Source organism: Parambassis ranga, chromosome 16 (genome assembly GCF_900634625.1).
Source record: "Parambassis ranga chromosome 16, fParRan2.1, whole genome shotgun sequence".
NCBI classification, from domain to species: Eukaryota; Metazoa; Chordata; class Actinopteri; family Ambassidae; genus Parambassis; species Parambassis ranga.
Window position 1 is genome coordinate 21,317,881 of NC_041036.1, and position 25,736 is coordinate 21,343,616.

The window sequence follows — 25,736 nt, forward strand, 5'->3', positions numbered from 1 at the left end:
GTTATTCTCTCTCTAAAGTAACTTTTGGTTCTTTAACCTTTTGGCACAAGTGAGTCAGTCATGGCTTCATAGGAGTGCTTGGTTTGTCAGACTCTTCTTAGGGCAAAGACATTTTTGTGAGAATTTTGTTTAGTGTGTGACAGAATATGAAGATAAAATAAGCTTTAAACTTAGCTTTAATTTTACTCATGGACCATCACATTGGGTGCTCTGGGGCTCAAATGGCTTGTGGAGTGGGTTGTTGAACACTGAGTTGTTTGGACAGAGACATCGTTAAAGTCATCAATGAAGAATGCAAATGATGAGACAAAGGGGAATTCAAGTGCTATTATCTTATACACACACACACACACACACACACACACACACACACACACACACACACTATAAAACAACACACATCAACATCTGTCTTGTTATTTCAGCACCAGTTAAGCAGGCACTGAGAATTTGGCAAGTTTGAGGAAGAAGTTCCTAGTTACTGCTTTAATCAGGACATTCCTCAAGATGAACAAAACCTGTAAAAATAAATAAACAATAAACAAACAAAAACAATAAATAATAATTAGCTTTTGTGAAGTTAAGTCTTTGCTGTGTAATCATTTATAATGGTGTTGTGATGAAGTCGGTCTGCAAAGGTTTGTCCAGGAAGTCTGTCTTTTCTGTTTAACACCTTGAATCAAAGCTCTGCAGCTCAGGAACATTCTGTCAAACAAAGGGAGCTTTTCCTAAAACATTTATGCATAAACTTTTACAAAACAGTCACATAAACTATTTTATTATTATTATTACTATTTTATAAAGTGTAACTGTATACATACCCTGCCCCTACAATGGCAAACAGGCTCACAACAATGGCTGCCTCCAGTTTTCCAATAAACTGGACTGGGCTCAACGCCCGAACATATCCATGTACTGTGTTGTTTTTTAGTAGTTTTAATCCTCCGTAAGTTTGACTGTTTGCATGACAGGGGAACCCGGGTGGTGACAAAGTCTGCAGGATTCAGTGGGTGTTTCTCATCTGAGTCCTCTGAAAGACTTGGCTTACTGCTGGGGCTGAATGAGTAATATGATACCAAAGACTCCTGATTAAGCATGTTCATTTTTTGCTTTAAATTTGGACCTGTTAACATGGAAGTCTATGAGAATTGCCTTACTTTTGAAGCTGTCATCAAATGGCCAACAGAGGAACTGTTTTTGGTACTTCAGGGTTGATATGTTGTCTTAACCTGCAAGCTGTCAACTGGAGCCAACCCTCCAAAAACTACTTACAAAACAAGACCTTCCAAAGGGTCTATGAATCTATAACCTTTTATTGCAATCCATTCATGAGGGACACAAAACCCTCAACCTCAATGATGCAGGTAATAAACCTACAAGATATCACACCACACCCTGCTGGGCAGATAGGGACAGTGTGCATGGGCTCACGTTTCTGACTGTAAAGGTTTCTAATCAGGCGTGTGTGTGTGTGTTTTATGTGTGAGACCAAGGACAAAGACTGAGCACTGAGCATTTTCTCACAAGCCAACCACAGTGTGTTTTATTGGGTGCTTCAGTAATACAAGTGCACAACAAACCACTCTGCAACTGCAGAGATGGTGGGTAGCCAGTAAATATACAAGTCCTGCCTCTTTCACAGGCAAACCTATACTTTTGTGGTCTGCCTCAAAAGCCTTTGAAAAAATACATACAGTACAAACAAAATCAGAGGAAGTTAAAAAGCATAAAGATCCACTGATGCAAACCTTCCTGTTCCATGCAGATACCATATTGATGACAAATACAAAAAGAAAGACAAAATGAGGAGAACAAAGTAAAAGCATCTTCTGCATGTTTGTTCCAGGTGCCACTAAGAAAATGAGAATACATACTGTATAGCTGAAGGACAATGTGTATGATAATTATAATATTCTGTGTTTTTTTCTCCAATACAATACTTCCAACATTCAGATATTGGAAAATAAAAATCCCAATCTACTCTTTGTATAAAAAAGAAGCTTTCAAGTCAACAAGGAACAAAAAAGACATTTTTGTTTTTTTTTGTTTGTTTTGTTTTTACACAGAAAAGGTAGATAAAATGGGGGGGGGCAGGAGGAGGAAGAAGAAGAGTAGGAGGACGAGGACAAGAGGAGGAAAGGTAAACTGTTGCACTTAGTGAGTGTGCTTTGACAGACTTAGGGTGAGAGAGGTAGAGAGAGGTTCAGTGAAGGATGAGGGAGGTAAAGGAGGGGGAGCTTCGCTGTCAGGAGTCTATGTGGCGTATCTCTTTGTCCATTGTTTGGCTATTCTGTCATGCTCTGTTCTGTTGGTCAGGTACTGTGTGGCAATGCTTCCCACCAGAGGGTCAGCTGCAAATGTACAGACAAGGGGAGAGAGAAATAAGAAGGGTGTCAATTATAATATAGACTTTACATATAAAATGTAAGTAATAAGTGCAATAATTCACTCGCTCTCAGCTGTGAGAAAGCAATGATTTCCCCCTCCCAGGCAGAGGGAGAAAATACATTTCAAAACAACTGAGCACTTCCTTCGCTCCTTACTGACGGAAACTTACCAATACCACAAGTTCATTTACAGCAAGTCCTGCATTTCAATAGTTCTACTTGACGTGATACTTTGTAGCTGAAAAGACCATATAATGATGCTACAGGAGCAGAGACAACAGGTTGTGGTATACCACACTTCAAAACCCAGAATGCACTGGGTTGGTTGCTGCTACAAACATCAGAAAGAATGCTGTTATCTACTTAACTCAGACGTTTCCTGATAAGAAAAGGCATAAAGATCTTCTTACCTGGGTTACAGTCTGTGAGCAGGGAGCAGATGGACAGCAGCACCTTGGAGATGGTGAGGGCAGGGCTCCAGTTGTCCTTCAGGATGTCCAGACAGATCACCCCCTGGCTGTTGATGTTACAGTGATAAATCCTCGTACGAAAAGTTACCTGCAGGTGCAAGCACAGTGCTGTTAGGGAAAGAATGATCATTTGCTGTGCAACTTCTTGATAGTGATAACATGTGATGCACAAGACAACTAAAAGCACCTGCAGCGTTTCACCTCTTTTCTCCTTCATTCACATTAACACTGGTGCATAATGGCTTACATTGTTCGATACGGGTACAGGATGACCCAGATACAGAGTGTATCTAAATAAAAATGATTTTACTTGTATGTTTTTACACCATGTATCATCGTGTCCAGACTTTCCATGATTTTTTTACTACTTAGTCCTGACCAACAGAGGGCAGCATAGTGTAAAACCACACAACAATAACAGCTCTGTTGTTGTCTTAAACACTGATCTCTGCACCCCAAATGTAAATCAGTTCCTTTAACTGTCTGAGTAAGCCTCCCCCTACAACACCTTCCAACACTGAGCCCTAACATGCAGTGCAACACACTTCTCTTGTAAAATCCGCTCAACAAGGTAACGACCTCCAACCATGTCTGCTGTCTGGCCTCAGATGTGAGCTTGACATATTTTGGTTCCTGACACCTGCCCTGCTGCTCTAATCACAAACATCTGGCCCTATTGACCCTGACCCTCCAGAAGAAACTACTAATGAGCACTGGCAAAAAAAAGAAAAATCACACAGAGGGCAGGACATTCTAAATAACCAACCCTCCCCACCTCACAGCTACCTCAGCAGACAGGGCACTCCTCGGCTGGCACTGGTTCAGAAACACACACATCCGTCTGGCAAAGCTGTCAGCCCAAGTGAGAGGACTCCAGTTTCAAGCATTTTGAGCCGGTTCAGGCATTCAGAGCTTCTCAGGACCATTTCTATGGTGAGGGAGTGTATGGCAGCTACAGGCCGAAGTGTTTGGTTTGTGTGTGTGGTTAGGGGGGTTGTTGGCTGCAGATCACAAAGTGTTGGAAGGGTAGGAGGTATTGAAGGGGGCGGAAACACTCAAGCCCCTCTGGCTAGAGAAAGCTGGGCCGCGAGCCTGTGGATTTGTTTTGAGTCTGCTGTCAAACAGAGCTGGTGGTTACACAGCACACAGAGTGAGAAAGATGGGGGGGCGAGCAAGCATGGGGAGGAGTGTGCATAACTAAAAGAGGGAGAGAAAATGAAGGGTAATTGGGTGCACTGCACTACAGAAGAGATTGTCCCACAACATCCAGTCAACATCACCAGAACTCAGCAGACAACACAGCATTAAACAGGAAAGATGATCCACAGGTCAACGTGATCCACAATGTCAGCAGCACTTCATCCATACAAATTCTGTGCAGAGTGCAAAGCAAGCTTTGGGTCACATTGATCATCTTAAGTGATTTTCTATTCTATTTTCTACCTGCTAAATCCTGCTTCACAGTGTCAATATAAAAACATATCATCATTAACTTGATACTCCAGATGTTTTTTCTCCACAGAACCATCTGGGAGGTCCCTAAGGAAAGGCTTTGGAAATTACAGGCACTTTTACACTAATAATTGGCAGGTAACTTAATGGACAATGTCTAACTCCTAACTTCAACACCTGCAAGATGGTTTTGTGTAAGATTCTACTGTAGCAAGTCGTACAGGAACACTTATACAACAATTATAATCTGAACCATCATTATAATCCGTCTCTTGGAGCACGTTGAATGATGCTAGCTTGCAATGGGTGTTTCAGCTACTGTTTGCTCAGAGGTGCCACAGAATTTCCTACTGTTCTACCCCTGTTCCATTTCATACAGAGAGACAACATTCCCTTCTTAAATAAAATAATAATCAAATAAAATAATCTGCTGACAGTCTTCGGCTGCTGTCATCAGAAAGCGATAAGCGCTTTACATCTGGAAATATTAATGGATGGATATATGAGGTATTACAATCAAAAGTGTTTTCTGTGTCGCCTGTGGGTAGTCCATATATTTAAAAGACCTGCACTAAAATATAACGCAACTGTGAGTGAATGATGAAAGCATATGTGGCCACTTCAAACTTAGGTTCAGTTTAAGATTGAAAATGAGTCAAACATCTAGACATTTATGTTTGCAGGCTGCTGACCTTGGGGGGTTTGAAGGGGTAGTCTGGGGTGAAGGCGATGTCCAGGAAGAAGACCCCTCCCTCATACACAGAGCCTGGGGGCCCCAGGATGGTCGACCTCCACTCGTAGATGTTGTCTCCTTTCGGGCCAGCACTGAAAAAATTAAAACAAAAGACGTGTTATTATGTTAATCAGGGAAGGGTTAGGAACCAACATCCTGAAGATTTGTAAAACACTGAAGCTAAGACTACTAGATTTCCTGGAAACTAAGTATTTCTGACACACACTACTGATCCTGCATGTACCAGAGTTCAGCACAGCCAAAAGTCTTTAACATCATAATAAAAGAGCTACTAGGCATGAATAATTGTTTTGAGATTTTTTGTTGTTCATGAGATGAGTATTCTGTGAGTGAAGGCTGAAGGTCACATCTGCTGTATAGGCTCTGTAATTAATGCTATTTCCATATTAAGCGTTCCCTCCCCCACTGTTATTTGTGGTAAGAACCTGATCTGGCAGAGAGCCAGGCAGGGACCAGAACAATGTCCAGATCACAAAGCCCGGGACAATGAACAATCCCGCCGATTCCATATAGTTACCAGGGACGGTGTTAACGCCCCTTCTTAGGTTCTGGCTGATGTGTGTGTGAACTGCAGACACACAGAGGTTTTGCTTTTACTTACACCTTTACTTAATCTGAGACCACTGTTTCCTTTGTAATAGCGTCAAACAGCAAATTGTTAAAAGCAGCATGTGGTTTTAAGCACCCCCCCCCCCATGACAGATCACTGTCTATAAATAGAAATGTGAAATTTCCTTCCTCCTTTAGTGTCAACACAAGCAAAACTCCACTAATCTACTTTGCCACTGTTCCACGCTGTCCCCCCTCTCATAAGCCCTCGTTAATTAGCTCATTATGATTACTTCTTCACCGGGGAATTAGATCTGAATACTCTGCTGATAAGAAATTCTTCCTTCTGTGTGTTTTTCCCTGCAACAAGACAATAAAATCAATAGATAAATCTCTCTCTCGCTCTCTCCCTCTCTGTCTTTATATGTACGGATAACTAAATCAATAGATGTGCATGAATCATGCTGGTTAATGTCAAGACATACATTCTGTTGCCTGTTCAGCATCCCAAATTACTGATACCAAACCACAACATTTCATCACAATTTACTTACTTACTTTTTCTTAACTGAAAAAACAGAATCAACACAAAAAACTCAATTAAAGCACTAACAAGATTCTGTAAAGACAAATCTGGGACTCCAGTACAACTAGGAAGTTGTGATTGACACCTGTCACCAGTCAAATACGCAAATAAGTGAATTCTATTATTTTGTTTTACTTTTTATGCTTTTTATAGCTGTTATACTGCTAAACTGCTGTACCAGCAGCCATTAGGCTGTTCCATAGCAGGGCAGGTCATTATATTCGTGCAAACACACCACAGTGACTAAAAGTGACAGGTCTGAAGGTCAGTGACTGAAAATGTCTCATTTTCAGTCACTGACCTCTGGTCTTAAACGCTCTAAAGGTCCTTCAAATTCTTCCGAAACACACCAAATCAGCCCCAAGCTGCAAGTTCTATTTCTCTTCCAAACACCTTTGTTCGGACACAGCAACAAGTAAAGGAAATGACCTCAAATAGAAAGATTTATAGTCTGACAGAGACAGATGTTGACAGCTGATATCCAGCAGTATTGACCTGTTATAACAATGTGAGGTCAGAGCACATGACAAACTGCTACTCATCATGTTCAGCTGTCCCTGCACACCTTTGTTGTGTTATTTTGTTACAGCAGAAGAATTCAGTGTTTCCATCATGATTTAATGCAAACTGAGTGGGCGTCCAGGCGAGACATCATGTTTCCATAGATCAGCCCAGTCAATGACCTACTTGATGGTCTGTGCTTGACTAAAGACGTCCTCTGCACAGGACTTCTCTGACAGCAGCTGCAGATGCGGTCATGCACACAGGTCTCATGGATGTTGCGCTCATTTAAAGGCCAAAGCATAATAGACATATTTTGCATCTCAGTGCAAGTTACCAAATTTGCAAAAACAATTCCCATGAAAAACAACAAAAGCAGAAGCAGATGTTACACCCTTTGTACACTAACCTAGTGCATATATGCATATCTTCCATGTGGAAACCTACTAAAAAGTTCTTTCCCACTGCCAGCAGACTGGTCTGTGTTACAGCCAAAATTCATAGAATCTGCAGTACACAAACACTGTCATTTAAAGAATACACACTTAAAAAAAACACTTTTCAAATCTTTTACTGTCTATATTTATAGACAGGTAATATTTGAGGCTGAGAAGGCAAAGAGTTGCTGTATTTACAGATGGAGGGGCTAAAATTAGCATGTCCACCTGTCGTTTACCACCGCCAATCTGAGCTGGAGTCATTACATGTCATGACTACTCCCAACAAATGGGAGCAAAAACCGATTAGAGTTGGATACCAATATCAAACTTTTAATTTTTGTTGTTTGAAGAAGACAGGCTGGAACACATGGACACAAAAGGAAAAGAATTTAGGAAGATCTATCAGAATTGAAATCTTCATTCATATCTTTAGTTTGATTATTGTAATCATTTGTAGCTGAATCCTTACAAATATCAAATATTTTCGGGAAGATGATAATAAAAGAGACTTGATTAGTTTTTTTTTACATCATACACTGGGTAATTTAAATCTTAACACCCTGTGCCCAGACTGATGAGACTGATTTTAACTGTTATCAAACCACATAGATGCAGTCAGATGACCAGGTCATTGTATCCATCCTAACTCAGTCTGTGGTTTTTGATTGCAGGTCCTTTCGTTGGCTGTAATTACACTGTGTTAATCTGATTGATTGATAAATATTGCAGGTCTTTTCAAACACAGCTGATGACAGAGCTTCACTGCTCTATACAGTGTTTTGTTTCCAGCTGTTACTATAACTCATAAGCTGGAGCATTTTCCTTGCTCAGGAAAATCTTTCCCTCTGTGAAACCGAAGCTTTTATTTCTGTGCTACAGACACACACACTTGAAGATAACACTTCCATTACAGCGTCACTGTTCTTAAGCTTCCTTGACACCATGGTGAAAGAAACAGCCGACAAGGAGCCTCACAGGGGCAGATAGTTACTTCTTTTGAGGCTGATGAGACTGTAGCATGATAATAAGAAGATGATGGGAGATAGAGATGAGTGGGCATGGCAGAGGTCCTCACTCATGAGCGAGATAGCTGTAGGGGATCTGACAACTGCACAAGGGCTGTGGCTAAAGGCTAAGTCAATAGATGAATGTGCATGCCACTGCTGGCCGTTGCTTAGAGACCTCCTCCCCCTGTCGGCTTGGGTGTTCCTGCGGCGCTTTGTTCAGCTGGTTTACGGCCAGCTCATTCAGAATCTGTCCTCAGTCAACTACTAGTTTTGGAAGAGGTACGCCTTGTGGCCATTGCAAGAAGCTCAAACTGAGACATCTGCAGATTGGAGTATTTGCACCAAATTCCATTAAGTAAACTGTAATTAATGTGTGGTAATGTCAGGAATTAAGAGGCTTATGATTCCCTGACCCTGGTTCATAGCTGTGCTAAATGTTATGTTCTCTAGCTGACACATTCAATTTACAGTAATTGGTAGGTAATTATGGCATACATTTCAGCTATGAAAGTGCAACTTTAAACCAATGTGCTCATATTTTTATAAGGTTCTCCTGTCTAATAACATATGCCCTACTCATAAAGCTTACAGTACATAACCAATGCCTGAGGTTCTCTTTATAACTTCAAATATCCTTCAGTCAACTCCAAATAAAGAACAAATAAGGCCTGCTTGAATGTAGACTGCTGGAGTCTGTGGCCAAGATGACAATCAGTTGTTGTATTTACTTACAGGGAGACATCAAAGGGAACAAAATCACTGAGTTCATTGGAGCGGGAACAGATAAATGCCACGTCTGTATATAAACAATGGTCATTTGATAGAGGATTAGGATTCAGTCTCAACATTTGTCCGAAGGCATATGTCTGAATATACATCCAGAAAAGCTTACTGTTATTTTTATTGCAAATCATTTGTTTTAAATTGCAATTCCCTTTGAAGCTGCTAGAGAAATGAAATGCTGCATTCGTGTATAAAAACCATCTGTTTATTATAGTGACTTAGTTTGGGCCTGTTTTGCAGCATCTAGGCCAGCATAGCATCATTGATGGAACAATACATTCTGAATATACCATTGACTTTTTCAGGAAAATGTCAATGTCATGTCACCTAAAGACAAAGTAGCAAATCTATTCATAAATCAAATTGAATAACTGCACTTATCAGGAAAATGTAAACGTACTATACCATACACTCGTACCTGTACTAACATAGATGTGGTACTGCGGTTTCAGTTCAGTCTGGTGATTGGAACTGATCAATACCCATGTCCAACCACTTAATCTAACTCGGCATCAAGTGCAGATTAGAGCCGGATGCTACACTTATAATCACACCGACCAAATTATGCCAGCTACCCATTAAAAATGACCAAATGCCAAAGTTTAGTAGCCAAGAGCACATCTGGGTGAAAATACTTCAGAGAGGAAAAAGTGCAAGATCAGTCCTTGGTGCTGCCTGCTTAGCTTAGTCAAACCATTTGTGTTTATTAGGATTTAGTCTTCCATCCATGAATCAAGCATGAACAAACCAACATAATAATCAAACATCTACCTCTGAAACAGAGTGCGACAGATAAACAGCACCTCCTGCTTATTTCTTCCAGCATAAAGATCTGTTCTGCACAAATACATGATGATAACCACTGTAATAGAGCTGTTTCAGGACGTTGCTCTAGGCTGAAATAACAATAGTTGTAGTGTAAAAAAAAACAGTACATCTGCAGTGCATTGTCAGCCAAATGCCTTGATTCAGTGAGTATTTGGGTCATTTGTTTCAGGGGCCTGGGATACATTAATGCGCGGGTGTCTGTGAGAATCTTGCTGCTGCCCTGTCCTCTGAGATTACAGTCATGTAGGAGCCCACTCTGACAGCTGGGCTGCTTCCTCCACAACAGTGCACCGAAATAGTGTTTAACTATAGATCGACTTTCGACTTTCATAATATGACACAACTAGTCACTCATACACAGATGTATTCACTATATGCACAGAGTGAAAGCACAGAGTGAAGAAGGAGTAATTGCATCTCACACTGATCTTGTTCCATGATTCAGCTCAACAAAAACCTCATCGGTGTGCACAAGGCTGAGAGGGCCTGACATACAGTTTTCTGTGCAAGAACATTAGAATTCTACGCTCTGTGGTGTATGAAGAGGGCACTGCAGCACAGGTTCACATTTAATTCTTAGTTGCTGAGAACTTATCAGCACTATACCACATAACCACACACAGCAGTAATCATTTCCATACTGAATGACCTTTTTTGTTCCCATGACACAACCTGGTATGCGAGTGCCATTTAATCACCCATACAACCTTGTTCCATAGATGGAGCAGTCTGCAGATTGGTGCCATTACCAAAAGATAATCTTTATCTTGCAGTGTGAGAACTGAGCTAATGATAAAAAAAAAATCACTACCCCACCTCATGGTTATTGTCACCCAAAGTAAATTCCCACAGACAACAGGGATCAGGTTTAGCTGATGAAAAATGATGGAAGCCATGACAGGCTTTTGACTTCATGAGGTAAGAACATGTCATTTCAGGTTGGAAAATTAAAGATTTTCCATTTTTCAGATATCCAAAATAAAAATGAGACCACAATAAGCCGACAACCAAGACAACCAAACACAACTGCTATTTAAGAATAGTTTTGCTGCAACCAAACAGCAGAGCAAAGTGTATGTGCGTGCTTGGAGGTGAGTCAAAACAATAAACAAAATAAAAAAAACAAATCAATCTATGGGAGTCTGTCTAATAACTATGTAAACTGTAAAAACATAAGCTTCTGTGATATCACCATCTTGGTAGCCCCAGATTCTACTATAATCCAAAAAGGGCAAAATGAGAATTGTGCAAGTGGAGCTCAGCTGGGTGAGTGTTCACAAGCACACAGGGACTTTTCTTAATTTTGCATTTACTGTTTGGAGTCAGCCCAATGTGAGATGCACAAAGAGCTGCACTTTGTTTTGGCACTTTCTAGAAGTCCAGAAACACAAGCTGAGCCGTCACACATTACGCAGTATTTTACTTCCTCACATGAAAAAAGCTGTCACTCCTACAGTGCGCTCAAATAGACAAAAGAAATGAGCTAAGCTGAGAAGGTTAGCTAATGATACGAGTTTTTACAAGATCAAACAGCTCTGCTGTGTGTCAGCAACTAAACTGAGCTGGTATACTGTATATTTTCATAGTAAGTCAGGCCTTTGCTGATAGCCGACACACACCCACACACAAAAATGAAACATGAAACTCTGAAGTGAAAAGTTCTGATGTTGGGTAATCTGTGAAATTTCAGTCTTTGTGAGGAAACCAAATCTTTGTTTACTTCCACGTCTAGAAACATTTACACAATTTTCCATTTTCTCCAAACGTGGTCAGAAGCAATTTCCCCTGAGATTAATAAACTATTTCTGATGCTGATGACAGAAAGATGCCTAGAGGATTTTAGCTCCTATGAGAAGTACTTTACATTTCCTATAACCACACATGTTCACTGAAACAAAAACTACACAGCCACCTTTCCTATCTACAAATTGAAGTGAACTATTTGCAATGTTACTTTTATAAACCACAACAAGTAAGTTCAAGAAAACATGCAACCATAACATCACACATTTTTTGTCACAGAAAGAGCCGTAGACAGGCTACAGGCTGTCTGCACCAAAAACTGCACTAAGAGCTGATGATTAAACAGTCAGTAACCCAGCCAATGAATGTGAATCAGTGTGTTTTGAAACTTGTATACTGCAAAGCACAAATAAAGCCATTATCTCCATTTTTCACCATTCCAGCACATTCCCAGCAGGCACTTTATTCTTAACAGCACCGTCATTCACTTAGGATCTGCTTTTCTATCTTCAGTGTGGCTGCTGCGGTTATCAGAAGAGAGACTTTAATGAAGCAATTTTCTTTCCCTCCAGCCGTGAAAGAGCACAAGACCAATTACTGTGCTGCTCAGCAGCCGAGGTGACACCTCCTTCCTCTGTTCCCTTGTCTTTATTGTCTCAAATGACATGGTTTGTTTTTTAATCAAGCCCTTTATTGTTAATCTTCACAATGAATACTGCAATTACTGACCAGAAGGTTTTTCCAGAAACAAGGGAATGGTTGAGTAGGTGGATTCATACTATCTAAGTGGAAAGGAATAATACAATTTTATTTCCACGGGGAGAAATCCTCACATGCTAAGCTTAATCTATCTAAACAGCAGTCAACATCGAGCTTGGGAAGTATACCTCGAAAGAGAGACTTAGAGAACTGGCCTTTCACTCAGGAAGTCTGCCCTGGCTGGGGTTTAAAGTCATGCTAACAGAGCTGTAAATAAAGCAGGGGATCTGTGTAGTATCCTCAGATTTGCTTTCCAATTTTGCAAGATGCTTCTGAGGAACACAGATTTCGGTAGGGTAAGCACTTCTCTCTCCTCTGTGCTGAGGAAGCCAGCATCTGATGTGGTGCAAATGTTGGCCCCTGTATAAAAATTAATAATGCACAGCACATATCATTACCCTAATACACAGGGTTTGCATAAAAGGAAACAATAACGCTTGTACCTAGCAAAGACGACACAATGTCAGCTATTAATAAAAGGATTTAGTTCCTGAAATAAGGACTGTGTGACCCACAAAATGCACAATTTGAAAAACAAAACATTATTAAAAATATTTTTAATTTCAGAGCAATCTTGCTAAAATCTCTTTAGCCGTAACTACAGAAGGTCACTACAGCCTTCCTCCTTAGAAGCACTCTGGTCAGCCATTTGGTCTTGTGGCAGAGAATGGACTGATCACAAGGTCAGTGAACAGAAGAAACTGAGCTGAAAGGTCTGCGACAGCCCGACAGCCATGATGGTCTATCCCCTCAGGTCTGTATGTAGAAAACCTCTCAGTTTAACAAATCAGCAGACAGAAAAGGCCCAGCATTTAGGACATTATTAACCGCTTATTATTTTTCTTACAACCATCAGGAATGTTATCCCTCAAACTGCAAATAGCTCATTAAGACACTTAAACCTTGGCAGGAGCTAAAAGTTGTGACCTCAGAGGGAAATCCATTATGTTCTGACATCCCAGTCACAGGGGTAATAGGATCTCAGAGTGATTGTTTACTTGTGAGTTACCGTAGTTGCTTACCTGCCAAAAGATTCTTCATGCCATGTCACTCTCAGTGACCTAAAGTGCTTCTGTGAAACTGGTGCTGTAATGGCAGCACTGCAACAAAATGTCCACATGCCATGCTTCATGTTCTACAAACCCATTAAAACACTGTGGACAAATGTTTGCCACAAAACTACCTCACAAATGAGGACATTAAAAATTCAATGACACACATGAATCAAGGCTGGCTGTCTTGGCTGTCAAATAAGTGCCACAGTAGAAAACATTAGGGATAAATTAAACCGCAGCCTGTGTCAGACTGAGAGCATATGTTACCTTTGTTCTGTGAGGAGTCTTATTTCTTGTCCATTCACAACTTCTGCAACATCTGCTCAAAATCATTTTCAGCAGATGCATAGGTGTACTTAGAGAATGGTGACCACAACAAAGCAGAGCCCAGCCTGGCACTATATATATTTGTACACTATAACAGCCTTCTGCTCTTCAAGCTGGCATCTAAGTGTTACTTTACAGAACATTTCAATTAATTTAAAAACATACTACGGTTTACATTAAGCAAAAACAGGCTGCAAACATTTTCTGAACTTTGTGGCTTTAAGAAAACTCCTAAACATTCAGATGTTTCTTCTCTTATATTTTGTTTTCTGTATCTGCTGTTGCAAAAATGCAATTTCCCTATTGTGGGACAAACAAAGGTTTTCTTAATCTTAATCTTAATTAATCTTAATATTTAGAGATCTGATATGGCACAGTGTGAAAAAATAGTTTCCTTTTCTAAGCACTATCCCTATATTCCACCTGTGTTGCCCTTTTTAATTTTAATGTAAGCTTGTCAAACTAAAACAGACATCAACAGAAAGAATAGCTTTTCTGCTTTTTTTCCTCGTTTGATTCTGAACTAATCTCTCACATTGTGAATGATCTCCATCAGATGAAGTGTCTCTGTGTCAGCGTGGCAGACACATTGAAGAAATGCATAACAAGGTCACTGGATGGGGCAGGGGATCATTTTTCTATTGACAGTGACAAGGTGTGTTTACTTGAACATTGTCATCACGCCCCAAAATCCTGCCCATCGTAATTCATCACTGCTCCTACGGTGCTACCCAGGAGGTATTGAACCTCTCATGCTCCTCCAGCCCCAGTCCCTCTGCCTTCCTTCTCTTCATGAATATGGAAAAGCCCTCCCTGCTGAGCTTAATGGTAAGGCTGTGAAAAATGATGCTGGCTGTGTCCCTCACATATTCCCCCAGGAGGCACAGCACAAAACTAATACGCTGCCAGTGCAAGATATGAAGATGATGCCATCAGCGAGGAGAGAATTAGAGGACAGGACCTACAATAAAGAGAGCCTTGTTTGTGTGTGATGATGATGGAGATGTGTCAAGTCAGCAAAGCATGTAATACTGCACAAAAGGGAAACTTTTCCTACAACTTGCATGACATCATAATCAGGCAGTGACAGCTCTGTTTTAGGCAACGTACGGACGAAAGAAGAGTATTTGTTCCAAAGTCAGTCTTGCAATACAGCTATTCCACATCAGTGCAAAAGGAGTGACATTTGAGGTGGTCAGTAATTTAGATTAACAAGAAAAAACATTCATATATAAGACCTTCATGTCTGTGGCTCACAAAGGGTTTCTTTGGTTTATCATAGATTATCTTTATGCCCTAACATTAAAAGGTGCTCCAACCAATCAAGTGCCAAATATTTGCTCTAAAGTGACAAGGACAAGGACAAGGGTTCAGAAAATGGATGGATGGATGGATGACTAGCAGCAATATAACACAAGCAGCTTATTGTTACTCCAAGTGCATCAACTACATTTCATTTCATCTTTCTGAGCTGAGGAGAAATAGATATCTCCTCAGCAACAGGTTAATCTGCTGCTGAACATTACTCAACAATAAAAGCTGCTTTGAAAAAATGTTTCTTTAAGTCTGGACTGACACAAAAACATTTACTATTACGTCTTACACAGCTAAACATTGTTTGGCTCTCACTCCACTGGATCATCAAAGTATATTTCTGTTCATCTGTGAGAACTACAGCTTTTTGAACACTTATTTTCAGAGGGAGCTGACTGCATATCAACCAGCCGAGGAACAAACAGTGACAACTCACTGCAACAACAAATGCAGCCAACAATTGGAGGGGTTCAATGCAAATGATGACGATACAAGTGATAAGAAGCAGAAAGGAGCATTTTGTATGACAAAAAGCCTTTGGAATGAGCAGAGGAGGAAGATGTGGGAGAGATGAGATGTGATTCAGCAGATGAAGCAGAATGAATCAACGTTGGTGATATCGTCTTAGAGAGACATAAAGTTTTAGCTTTCACACAAGATAAAACTCCATAAAAATTTAGCTCCAGCTCCAAATGGTAGTGATACTTTCTGGCACACTTTCATAACATCAGCACACCTTGAAGCTGGGCTTAATACTTACACAGTGTTCATTCAGTGTCATTATCACTTTGATTCACAACAAAGTGATAATGACAATAACATTCATCTCACACAGGGCTAAGAAGATTCAACTCACTTCACCCTCTGAACTGTATTGTTTCACTTATGTTGTGTTAAGTCACTGAGCTCATAATTTAGGCCAATATAAGGTCTTGCACCTCTTAGGGATGGGCGGCAATGGGCATGAGTCCAAAGAAAGTTAAATATTCATTGGTTTCACACCAATGTGTTTATACAAACACATGTGAGTTGGTGATTTTTACACACTGCGATTACACCAAAAACTGCAATGATCAAGAAAAAAAGAACTAAGTTAATAAAGAAAAACACCCAGGTGTCAGCAACCTTTGTACAGTCTGTGGAAAGGCTCAACACTTAGTATGTTTAATTAAAACATGCCTTTGGAACACTAGTTCCAGTGTTCCAAAGTAGCAGTCTTCCAGTAACACTAATAGACCTGTTTATCTGTTAGCATATCTGAGGTTTATTGCCAATTAGATCACTGTAATATTTGTACATCCTCCTGGAAAGAAAGCCTCATTTTTGCCGCTTCATGTGCTTCAATGGGTGTAAAAAGCACAAGCTGCTTGAACAATATACTTGAAGTGTGTGTGACAGTGAGAATAATTGCCATGTCAAATCCTCTTGGGCTCCACCATGTTCCTGTTCATTTGATGCATGACAACTGCCAAGGTGACAAACAGACTGTCACAAAGTCGAGAGTGAGATAAAGCTTGGAGACAAATTTAAATACATGCTGCTGACATCATAGTTAAAGTCTGACAGAACTATTCACGCATAGAAATAATAATTCTTTAAACAACTTAAGCATTAATACGCTTAATATTTGTGGGAGTTTGATTTATCAGCACAGACAGAGAGACCGAGTATTAAAAGCAGCTGAGGGTCATCAGTAACCATAAATGGATTTTTATTTTTATTTATTTTTATTTTAGATACTGTATTAATCCCAGAGGGAAATTCGTTACGGCTGCTGCACAAGCAGTGTCATACAATGACTAGCAAGGCGCGCCACAGGCTAGGGTGAAGTGTCTTGCCCAAGAACACACAACAGTGACTAGGGAGGAGTTGGGATTGAACCACCAACCTTCCGGTTATTGGACAACCCTGCTATCCCACTGCGCCACTGCGCCCATTAAATGCTTGAAGATGCTTGAAGAAAAGGTGTGGGTGTTTTATTACACTTATCAAGTGTGCACCTCCTGACACAGATGTTTCACCAAATTAGATCCTCAGCAGTTCCACTGTGTTAAATGATAAATTCAGACTCTTGGCAGAGAAACGCTGTGTGATCACTTTCAGTGCCACGACGGCTTACGGATCGAAAGTGATACGAAGGAGACTGCAGATTTTGTAAGTACAGCATAGAAAGGGGCCAATTCTCTCTGGACAGGACAAAGAGGAGAGAGACAGATGAGACGACATACAGCAACTGCCCTGAACACACATTTGTCAAAAGCACCCAGAGTGAATCTCTTAAACACAACTCTGAGCTTGGCTCCTGAAGGAGGGCCGACAGTGTGTGACTCCATTTGTAGCGGGGAATGAAATGAATAACCTTTCAGGCTAACCTGGCCAGGAGCGAGGAGTGTGTGGCATACAAATGAGGAGGCTGGCACTGCGGCGCGCGCTCTTTCATGCAAGAATGTAAATGGTGCCATGATCACATGCATGTGAAATGTAGCTTTTGATGCGTCTGACCCTCCGCATTGTTAACAGAGGGCTAATCTATTTGATCACAGAAAAAGACATTATAAGGTTTCGGCATCATTTGGAAGCACAGCAAGAGGACACACACAGAAAAGGATTATCCCGAAGAAGCTTAATTGTTTCCCAGGCAACTACTTCCCCCACTAAGACAATGACTGTGAAATTTCCGCTAGCAATTATTTTACTTTTAAATGACTTACTCGTGTCCTAAAGCTAAATCCTCCATGTGAGCCAACCTAGTTTTTTGGGGAGGGGGATTTAAAATAGATTAAGAGTCCTCGAGGAAAACAACATCTCTTTCAGCCTCCAGTACAATAACAAAGCTGGGCTGTGAGCTGAAATGAAAAGGTTAGCTCAATGTTTATCATTAATAATGGTGGGGTTCTGATTAGACCCAGCAGGGGTGATTAATTCACACAGTAAACAAGGCTGTCTAGGGTGTAGTAATTTCAAATGGCCAGATGAGTCATACGAAGCGGTTTGCCTTAATCATTTTAAGCAGGTGTCTATGAGCGAATATAGCCAATCCAAAATGGCCAGAAAACATCTCCCACAAGTGTCCTCAACGAACACTGGATTCCATTTTCCTTCATAATTTGCAGTGGAGTGCTGATTCACAGAGTAATGACTGTGGTGTAATAAACAGCTATTATCAGTGACGCTGTCAGTTCGTATTATTTAGGTTAATAATAGCTGGCTCCCAAACCACGTCCCAAAGGAATGTCTTTTGTAGTGTCCACAGAGACTGAAACGCATGTGGCTTGCCACTCGCTCGCGACATATATCTCTTCCTCAAAGGCAAAGGGCTCAGAGCCGCAGCAGTTGCACACAATAACCATTGTCTGTGGTAAATCCCCAGCACAGTGAGGGAGGGGGGGGCGACCACACAGGGATCGACGCAGGTTTTAAAGTCATGCTGCCACTCATTTTCCACCATTTCATAACACAGTCATCCGTTAGGCTGCTACAGTGGCTGCAGTGTGCATCATGCGGCAGCAGAATTGACCACAAGAACTCTAATACACCCGAGATTACTCTCAAACGAAAACACAAACAACAATGTGGAACAGGGAACCTCCACATAAGGAGCACATTTGGGTCTAATGGGTCATTACAACAGCTCTGACTGTAACATATCCTTACCTGCAGTTTGGAGGTGGGTCTAGTGTTATTTCTGCAAGCTCCTTCTGAATCCTGGAAAAGAAACATGTTACCGTTAAAATGTGAATGACATTGGTCTCATTATTTTATTTAGTGTTTCAGAGCATATGTTTCAGTTGCAAACTGGTTATGGATGCACAGTTGAACTCAAAGTGTCTGACTGCTGAATGATACTTGTGCACCTTTTTCCACATATATCCAGGAAACATACATAGACCCTCCTCTAGTGGACTACACATACGAAGATGGGTAACTTCATTTGTAGTGTTATGATCTGGCTTCCTTGGCAAGTAGCAACTCTCCTATCAGTTTAAACATCTTCCACACACCTAAGTGCCTGTTCCTCTTGCATGTGAGTGTTGGACTGAGTCAACTTATCTACCTGTCAATTATCCTTCGAGGTGACACTTCTGTCACATGTTTAATAAGTGCAGGCTTACTGTCCTGAACTATAGAGTCTATGAAAACAGCACAATAAGGGCTAGACACACAGAGAATATACACACAGAGCTTTTTCAGATTATGTCTGTGATTAACTGTGTTGTCTTGGCAACTTTAGATTTTAAAAAGTTAAAAGGCATTTCTCTCCAGCTGGGTTCATTAATGTGTCTTGTGTTTTTGTTGTTTACATGAGAGGTAAAATAAAGATTGCAGCTTAAATACAACATCTGTGTAAGTGTGTGGAGTAGGTGATCTGTTTGCACACAAATACAATTCAAGCAAGAGGATAAATACAACACTTTTGATCATATTCAGCAAGTTCATATAAAAGTGACTCAGTGACCGTGAAGTGTACCTGAGTCCAAACGCTGCCACCGAAGTATAAACAGGGTGCTCAAGCTAGCGGTGCCCAGCTCGTGCTGGGCTGAAGGCCCCTCGTTGAGGGGGTGCTCTCAGACTACACAAAAGGGAGATGCTCATAGCATGGGTCACTGATATAAAAAAAGACTCCGGTAGCATCAGCCAACTCTTTGCTCAACCAGTTGCATAATGCGCTCATCGCCTGTCTTTTTTGGAAGACTGGTGGAGGTGAGCGCTGGTGCTGCAGAGCATGAGGCGGATCCATTCAGACTCACTGGCTGGAATGGGAATATCTCTTTCAAATGACAGCGGTGACACTTCAGTGCTGAGCTGTGTGAATTTCTGTGGGTTTAGCGTCACAGTGAATAGCGTGGATGTTTGAAATGACAATGCCTCTGGGTCTGTAGCCTTTTTATATAACTTCACACTCCCCTCCTGGCACAAGAGGCCTTCAGATGAACAGCCCCACAGTGTCCCCTGTTTTCCTTCTTACCTCTTGGCACTAGTTGAAAGTTTAGCAGCGGTTTTGCTTGAGATCTTGGTCTCCTTCTTTTTGGGCTGTGCTTGCTCTCGCTCCTGTTCAGGCGGTACTGATTCCCTTTGTTCGATGTCTGAGCTGCCCCCACTTGTGCTGGGGCTGTCATCCGGTCTCTGCACTTCGCTGGACATCGTGGGCCCTGAGGGCAAAACATTCAATCAGGCCATAGCTAAACATGTACACAGGTCTCAGATTCCCTTTGATTTGGAATTCATCCCCAAAGTGTTAATCTAAGGGGAGCTGGGTGCATAACCATCACCATGGTTAGGCAGAGAACAATAACCTAATGAAGCACTTACATAAACATAACATACAGCAGGGCTCTTTAACACTGATGTTTGCGTTTTCTTTTCAACCAATACTAGATAATAAGGAGCGAATCAACAGAAACTCTGTGTCAACAAGTAACACAAACAGCATCCATGACAGGTCAGACAGGACCCCTGAACATTAGACAACAAGCATTCTGTTCACCGTTAATAGCGCTTAAATGTCTGTAATGTCATAACAACACCAACAGCTATGTGTTAGCTGAGGGGCCGGCGGGCGGGGGGTGTCTCACGGCGATGATAAGGACATCCGACCCGGTCCAAACCCGGTCGGGTCGATGTCTGCCCATTTATTCCTCCCAAAATAACAGCACATGCAAGTTAACGCTTTGTGTGTCATCCTAGTCAAACCAGGGAGGTCAACATTTGAGAGGTTGAAACACACAATAGGGGTCGACAGGGGGGGGGGGCTGAAACCGAGCCGCCGTAAACCGGAGCTAGCTAACGTCTGAAGGCCGGGGAGGCGGACGGTACCGCCGAGGGTGTTTAAAAAGAGGGGACACACTGAGCAGGCCTCCGTGTTTGGAACTAAATGGAAATACGCATAGAGGAAGGCGTTTCTGCCGGACTCGTCCGGAACAGCCAACGGCTCGGCGGAGAGGGGAAGGGGGTCTGATGGAGGACGGTCAGCAGCAGGGCCAGCGCAGCGGCGCGGGGGGAATGTGCGGATCCTCGCCGAGTGTCCACATTGTGCGTTGAAGAGCGGTGACCCTGCTTCGGCACAAAGGGAGGCTCGTCCCACACACATCCACCTCCCCCTCCTCCGCCTTCCTCTCCTGTCCTCCTCCTCCTCCTCCTCCTTCTTCTCCGCTGGAAAACGCCACTTTTCACGGGACATTTACTTACTTTGCGCAGATCTGGACGCGGGTACAGTCTTACCTGGCGGCTGGACCGTCGATGCTGCAGTTCCGCGTTGTAATCCCAAAATACCGAAAAAGTATATCCTCACACGGCCGCCCGCTCGCTCCCGCGTCCTTGCTATTTAACTGGAGGTAGCAGCAGCAGAAAAGATATTACAGAAAAGCGAGCAGCCCGGACCGCCTCCGTGCGCGCTCACGCTCTGCGCGCACTGCTCGCGCACGTGGGCTGCATTGGCAGATGTAGCCTTCACGCGCGGGGCCAAGGAGATAAAGGCCTTATGTCTTAGAAATGGAAATCAATGACGACAATCCTGTAGAAAGTAAGCTATTGTCTGTATGTCATGAAAGGACCCCCCTCCTATATTGATACACACTTTAGGACTAGGAGATCTAAAAGAGAAGAACTGCATGCCAACCAAACTTCAGTCCTTAATGATCAGTGGTTGTTGACATGACCCAAACAGCCAGCCTGTAAATATATTTCTGCTGTAATGCTTTATCAGATGTGAGAGGAACTGAACACCCCAGCCCTGAGGGTACCACCTGTGTGTTATCAAACCCTCTGCAGAACAAACAACAGTATCCTACATTTCTGGTCACTCCACATTTTTTGGCTCGCCACAAAGTGGCATCAGACTGCTAAGGCAGGTAGACACACATCTGCAATGTTCCATGTAGTATAAATGGCTTTTTTGTGCAAGTGTCCCTGTTCCATGACCCTGAATGTTAATGATTTCTAAATTGAGCTGTAAATTAGGCTGAGAGAATCAAATGTAACTTGATAAATGTGACAATTCAAATTTTATTTGAGGCAACATCACCAATCGTAAAAGTCATGCTTTTAATCTGAGTTACCCAGTGATTTCTAGATACAGTGTTATGTCCCATGTTGACATTAGAGTCATGCCTATGTCCATTCATTCAAACAGAAGCCTCGACTTAGCACAAAATACCCTCTGTTTCAATACAGCGTTTATTATATAGGCCTGTTTCCATTACATCTACATTCAAGACCTTATTTTCAAACTGGCATGATGCTTTTTAGTTGTTTTTCTTTAGTAAGTGTCTCCTCAGATGAATCAGCTGTTTTTGTGTGGCAGCACAGGATGAGAAGTCCAGTCCTTAAAGTTTTCAGGTGTCCGTCCTTGTAAAAGAATGATCAGGTTTTCTGGCATTCGGCAGATGTTTTAATAATTGTCATCATTACAATTTAAAGTTCCAAAGGTGTCAATCCGTGCATGTAGTTCCTTCATCATGACTGTCATTAAGCGGCATTTCAGTCAGAATGTGTCATGACAGTGTGGGTGAGTGGGGTCGTTGGCTGAAAGCTGCACTCAAGAGCCCGGTCCCAGTGTCCCCCCTTTTTTTATGCACTCACTGACTTTGACAAATGCACGTCTGTGAGGGGATGGAGCTGCTCCACTGTGAAACCACCATGTGCTGCAGGGCTCTTTGCTTAGTTTTTGATCCCTTTATGCACACTTTCCATTAAGTACGCAAGTCTGTGGACACTGCTCAAGGGAATAACACACAGTGTGCAGCACTGTGGTGTCGCAGTAGTGATGACAGTGTAATTCCATGCACATCATAAAAATACAGGGATGAAGTTTTAATGTTAACACATGTCACTAATCTGAGGATGTTGGCTTCTAAATTTGCTGATTTTCGGAACTGAGAGGTGCTTCATGAAGGTAGCTGGGAAAAGCCAAAGACTTTTCACAGCACAGGATTAATCTTGTTCCAAGAAACAGCTTAGAGTAAGTCTACTGTTTTTTCCATTTACATGACTTTGAAAGATGCTGAACACTTAATGCAACACGAATCACATTAACTCACTGCAGAAACAAGTAGCATATTTTTAAAGTATAATTTGGAGAGTAAACTGCTTAGCACACTCTGACTGAGAGGCTGACTGTACATCACCTTAAAGTACTGCAGAACTCCCATTGGATCCCATGGGTTCCAATAACATCAATAACGTAAAGGAAACACTGAGTACAAACTGTCAAACAACGACTTGATAGGTGATAGATGAACTACCTGTCAGTCACCAAACTTACATCTGCACTCTCTCTCTCGATAGACAGATAGATCGACAGATAGATAGATAGACAGATAGACAGATAGATAGATAGATAGATAGATAGATAGATAGACAGATAGATAGATAGATAGATAGATAGATAGATAGATAGATAGATAGATAGATAGATAGATAGATAGATAGATAGATAGATAGATAGATAGAAAAGTCAGTGCATGTGTTAAATACTTTGTTCATTGATCGTATGAGTTCAAACAACTCTGTGCTACTGCAGCACTTTCAAGGCATATTTAAAGTGACTGTAGTCTCATCCACTAAGCTCAGCACCCACAAAGCACTAAAACATTTTTCTATCTCCAAGTCACACTTTGCTTCAGGTTAAATATGCTTAAATAGAACCTAAAATCCAGTTCCATTACTTTTTATCTACTGAAGGCTTACTTTTGTCTCAACATTTTGCTTCCACATATAAATGTACTGATGAATTTTAGTCATATTTATTATAGTTAAAAACATCTGAGCTTTTCATGGTACCTGATAAGATTAACTGTCTCAGAACCATACATAAACCCTACTTTACTCTGCATGAAAGGGGAAAACGTAGACTGGGAGTTTGAGTGTTATCAAACCTTTTTATAGCTGTGTTCGGGCACTCTCACACTTGCTGAAGGTCAGAGGAAGATTTTTGATTCTTTATTGAAAAATGACTAGAAAGGTAGGACGTTAACATTTTACTTTATTAACATCTAACCAGAGGTGCATTTATTTCCAGCACATTAATACGATTTGAGAGTTACATAGAAAGAAATAACCTCACTTTGAAGCATATCCTCACTCACTTTTAAGCTTAAAAGTACTTGATTGGCTTCTAGAAAATATTATAGTTTATTGTGAATAGACTCATTAACATTAAACATTAGAGGCAATTTCACTCCTTACCCTTCATTAATCAGAGCTATTGCCTTATTCTTCATTGTTGTTGTCTTGCGTTGAGCTCTACAGGCTTAGACACTGTTGAAATGACAAGCAATGACAAAAGCAAATATCACCTGATTTCAAGCAGTACATTTGTTTTAACTTTTTACATCAAACCTGAGCATTAAAAATCAATCATTATGGATATTTTCTATTTACTACTATCACCGATTGGACATATACACAAGTATGTATCTTGGACTACATGAGCTGGTGATGCTTCCCCTGTCAGGGTTTCAGCCTGAGCAGGGCTTTTATTGTGTAGTTTTGTTGTGCTGCCTTAGTTCTTGGTTGATTTTCTGGTTTTGTATTATTTTCTGTTTTATTTTGAAGTCACTGACCTCCCTCTCGTTTCAGGTGTCTTGTCTTCCCCTTCCTTGTGTGCTCCCTCCTCCTCCTGGTGATTACCTGCTCCTCCCTAATGTGTCTCATCTGTGCCTCATTGTCTCTCCCCCTGCATATCATGTGTGTCTTGCCCTCACTCGGTGCCAGTTCGTCATGTGACTTGCTCCAAGCCTTACAAGCCTTTTACAGCTCTAGCTTTTGGAGTCCTTGTTTGACCATAGCGTGTTTTTGATACTCTCTTGCCAACCTTGTGAATTCTTGGTAGCTCCTGTATCGACCTTGGACCGTTGGACCAACCTTTTTCTCAACCCTTTGTACTTTTGCTCACCTGTCGGACTTTGTCTGAACAAGGACTGTGTTTTTTGCCTACAACTCTGCTTGCTATCTTGCACCTGTGTCTGCCATCCACCCGAGTAATACCAGTAATATCATTAGCAAACTAGCTAAGCTTAGTTTCCTATAAACTTCTACACAGATATTGTGTTTTTTATTTCATAAACAATATAATAATTAGCAAACAGCAAGCTAGGCAACTTAGTTTGCCTAATCTGGATGAAAACGGTGGTTATGCAAACATGTGATGTTGCAGACTGAGATAAAGCACTCTGCAGCAAGCAGAAATCTCACTTCGTTTGGATCTAGGATATAGAAAACCAAAAAAATTGGTGAGATAGCATGAAGGAAAAAGCTACTTCTTCATTCTGTAGGTAGAGGATGGGAATCCCTCATCACTGTTTAATACAATATATAGCTGCCCCTCACTGTTACTCACTGCCATTCAGTAAAATACCAAATCAGTTTCCTGTGTAATTGTTGTAACTCTCTTTCAGATGTCAGATAAAAGCCCACACAGTAAATGTAAAACATGGGTTGCTGAGGGCTAAAGCCTTTATTGTCTGGATTAATAACCCCATAGTCAGAGGTAATGGCTTACTGGAAGCACTGTTCTTTTCTTCTGCCTTCACAAAAGCCAATCCACTGAGATCTGTAGGAATGCCTGAGGGCAAGGTCGGTTGTAAACTATGAGGAATAAATTGTCCATTAACTGGCTACAAACCAGTGCTTGATGTGAAATTAAGTCCATCTTAATAAAATGGCAGTTAATTATAGTCATGCATATTGTTGGGAGAATTTCTTCAAATAAAGAAAAGAAGGATAAAACATGGTTATCCAGTTTGCTCCACGGTCTCAGTGTCCTGTGGCATGCATCGTAGAAG

The 25,736-nt window shown here is 41.4% G+C and overlaps 1 protein-coding gene across 1 annotated transcript; it reads right to left on the reverse strand.

Moving 5' to 3' along the window:
- Positions 1-1,515: 1,515 nt before the first annotated feature.
- ube2e2 (ubiquitin-conjugating enzyme E2E 2) lies at positions 1,516-21,365 on the reverse strand. Its single transcript, XM_028424674.1, has 6 exons — positions 21,175-21,365; positions 19,922-20,105; positions 18,610-18,660; positions 5,002-5,134; positions 2,798-2,945; positions 1,516-2,351 (listed from the first exon to the last, which is right to left on the reverse strand). The coding sequence occupies exons 2-6, from the start codon at positions 20,095-20,097 to the stop codon at positions 2,254-2,256; spliced, it is 606 nt and encodes a 201-aa protein (XP_028280475.1). The 5' UTR covers positions 20,098-20,105; positions 21,175-21,365; the 3' UTR covers positions 1,516-2,253.
- Positions 21,366-25,736: the final 4,371 nt, after the last annotated feature.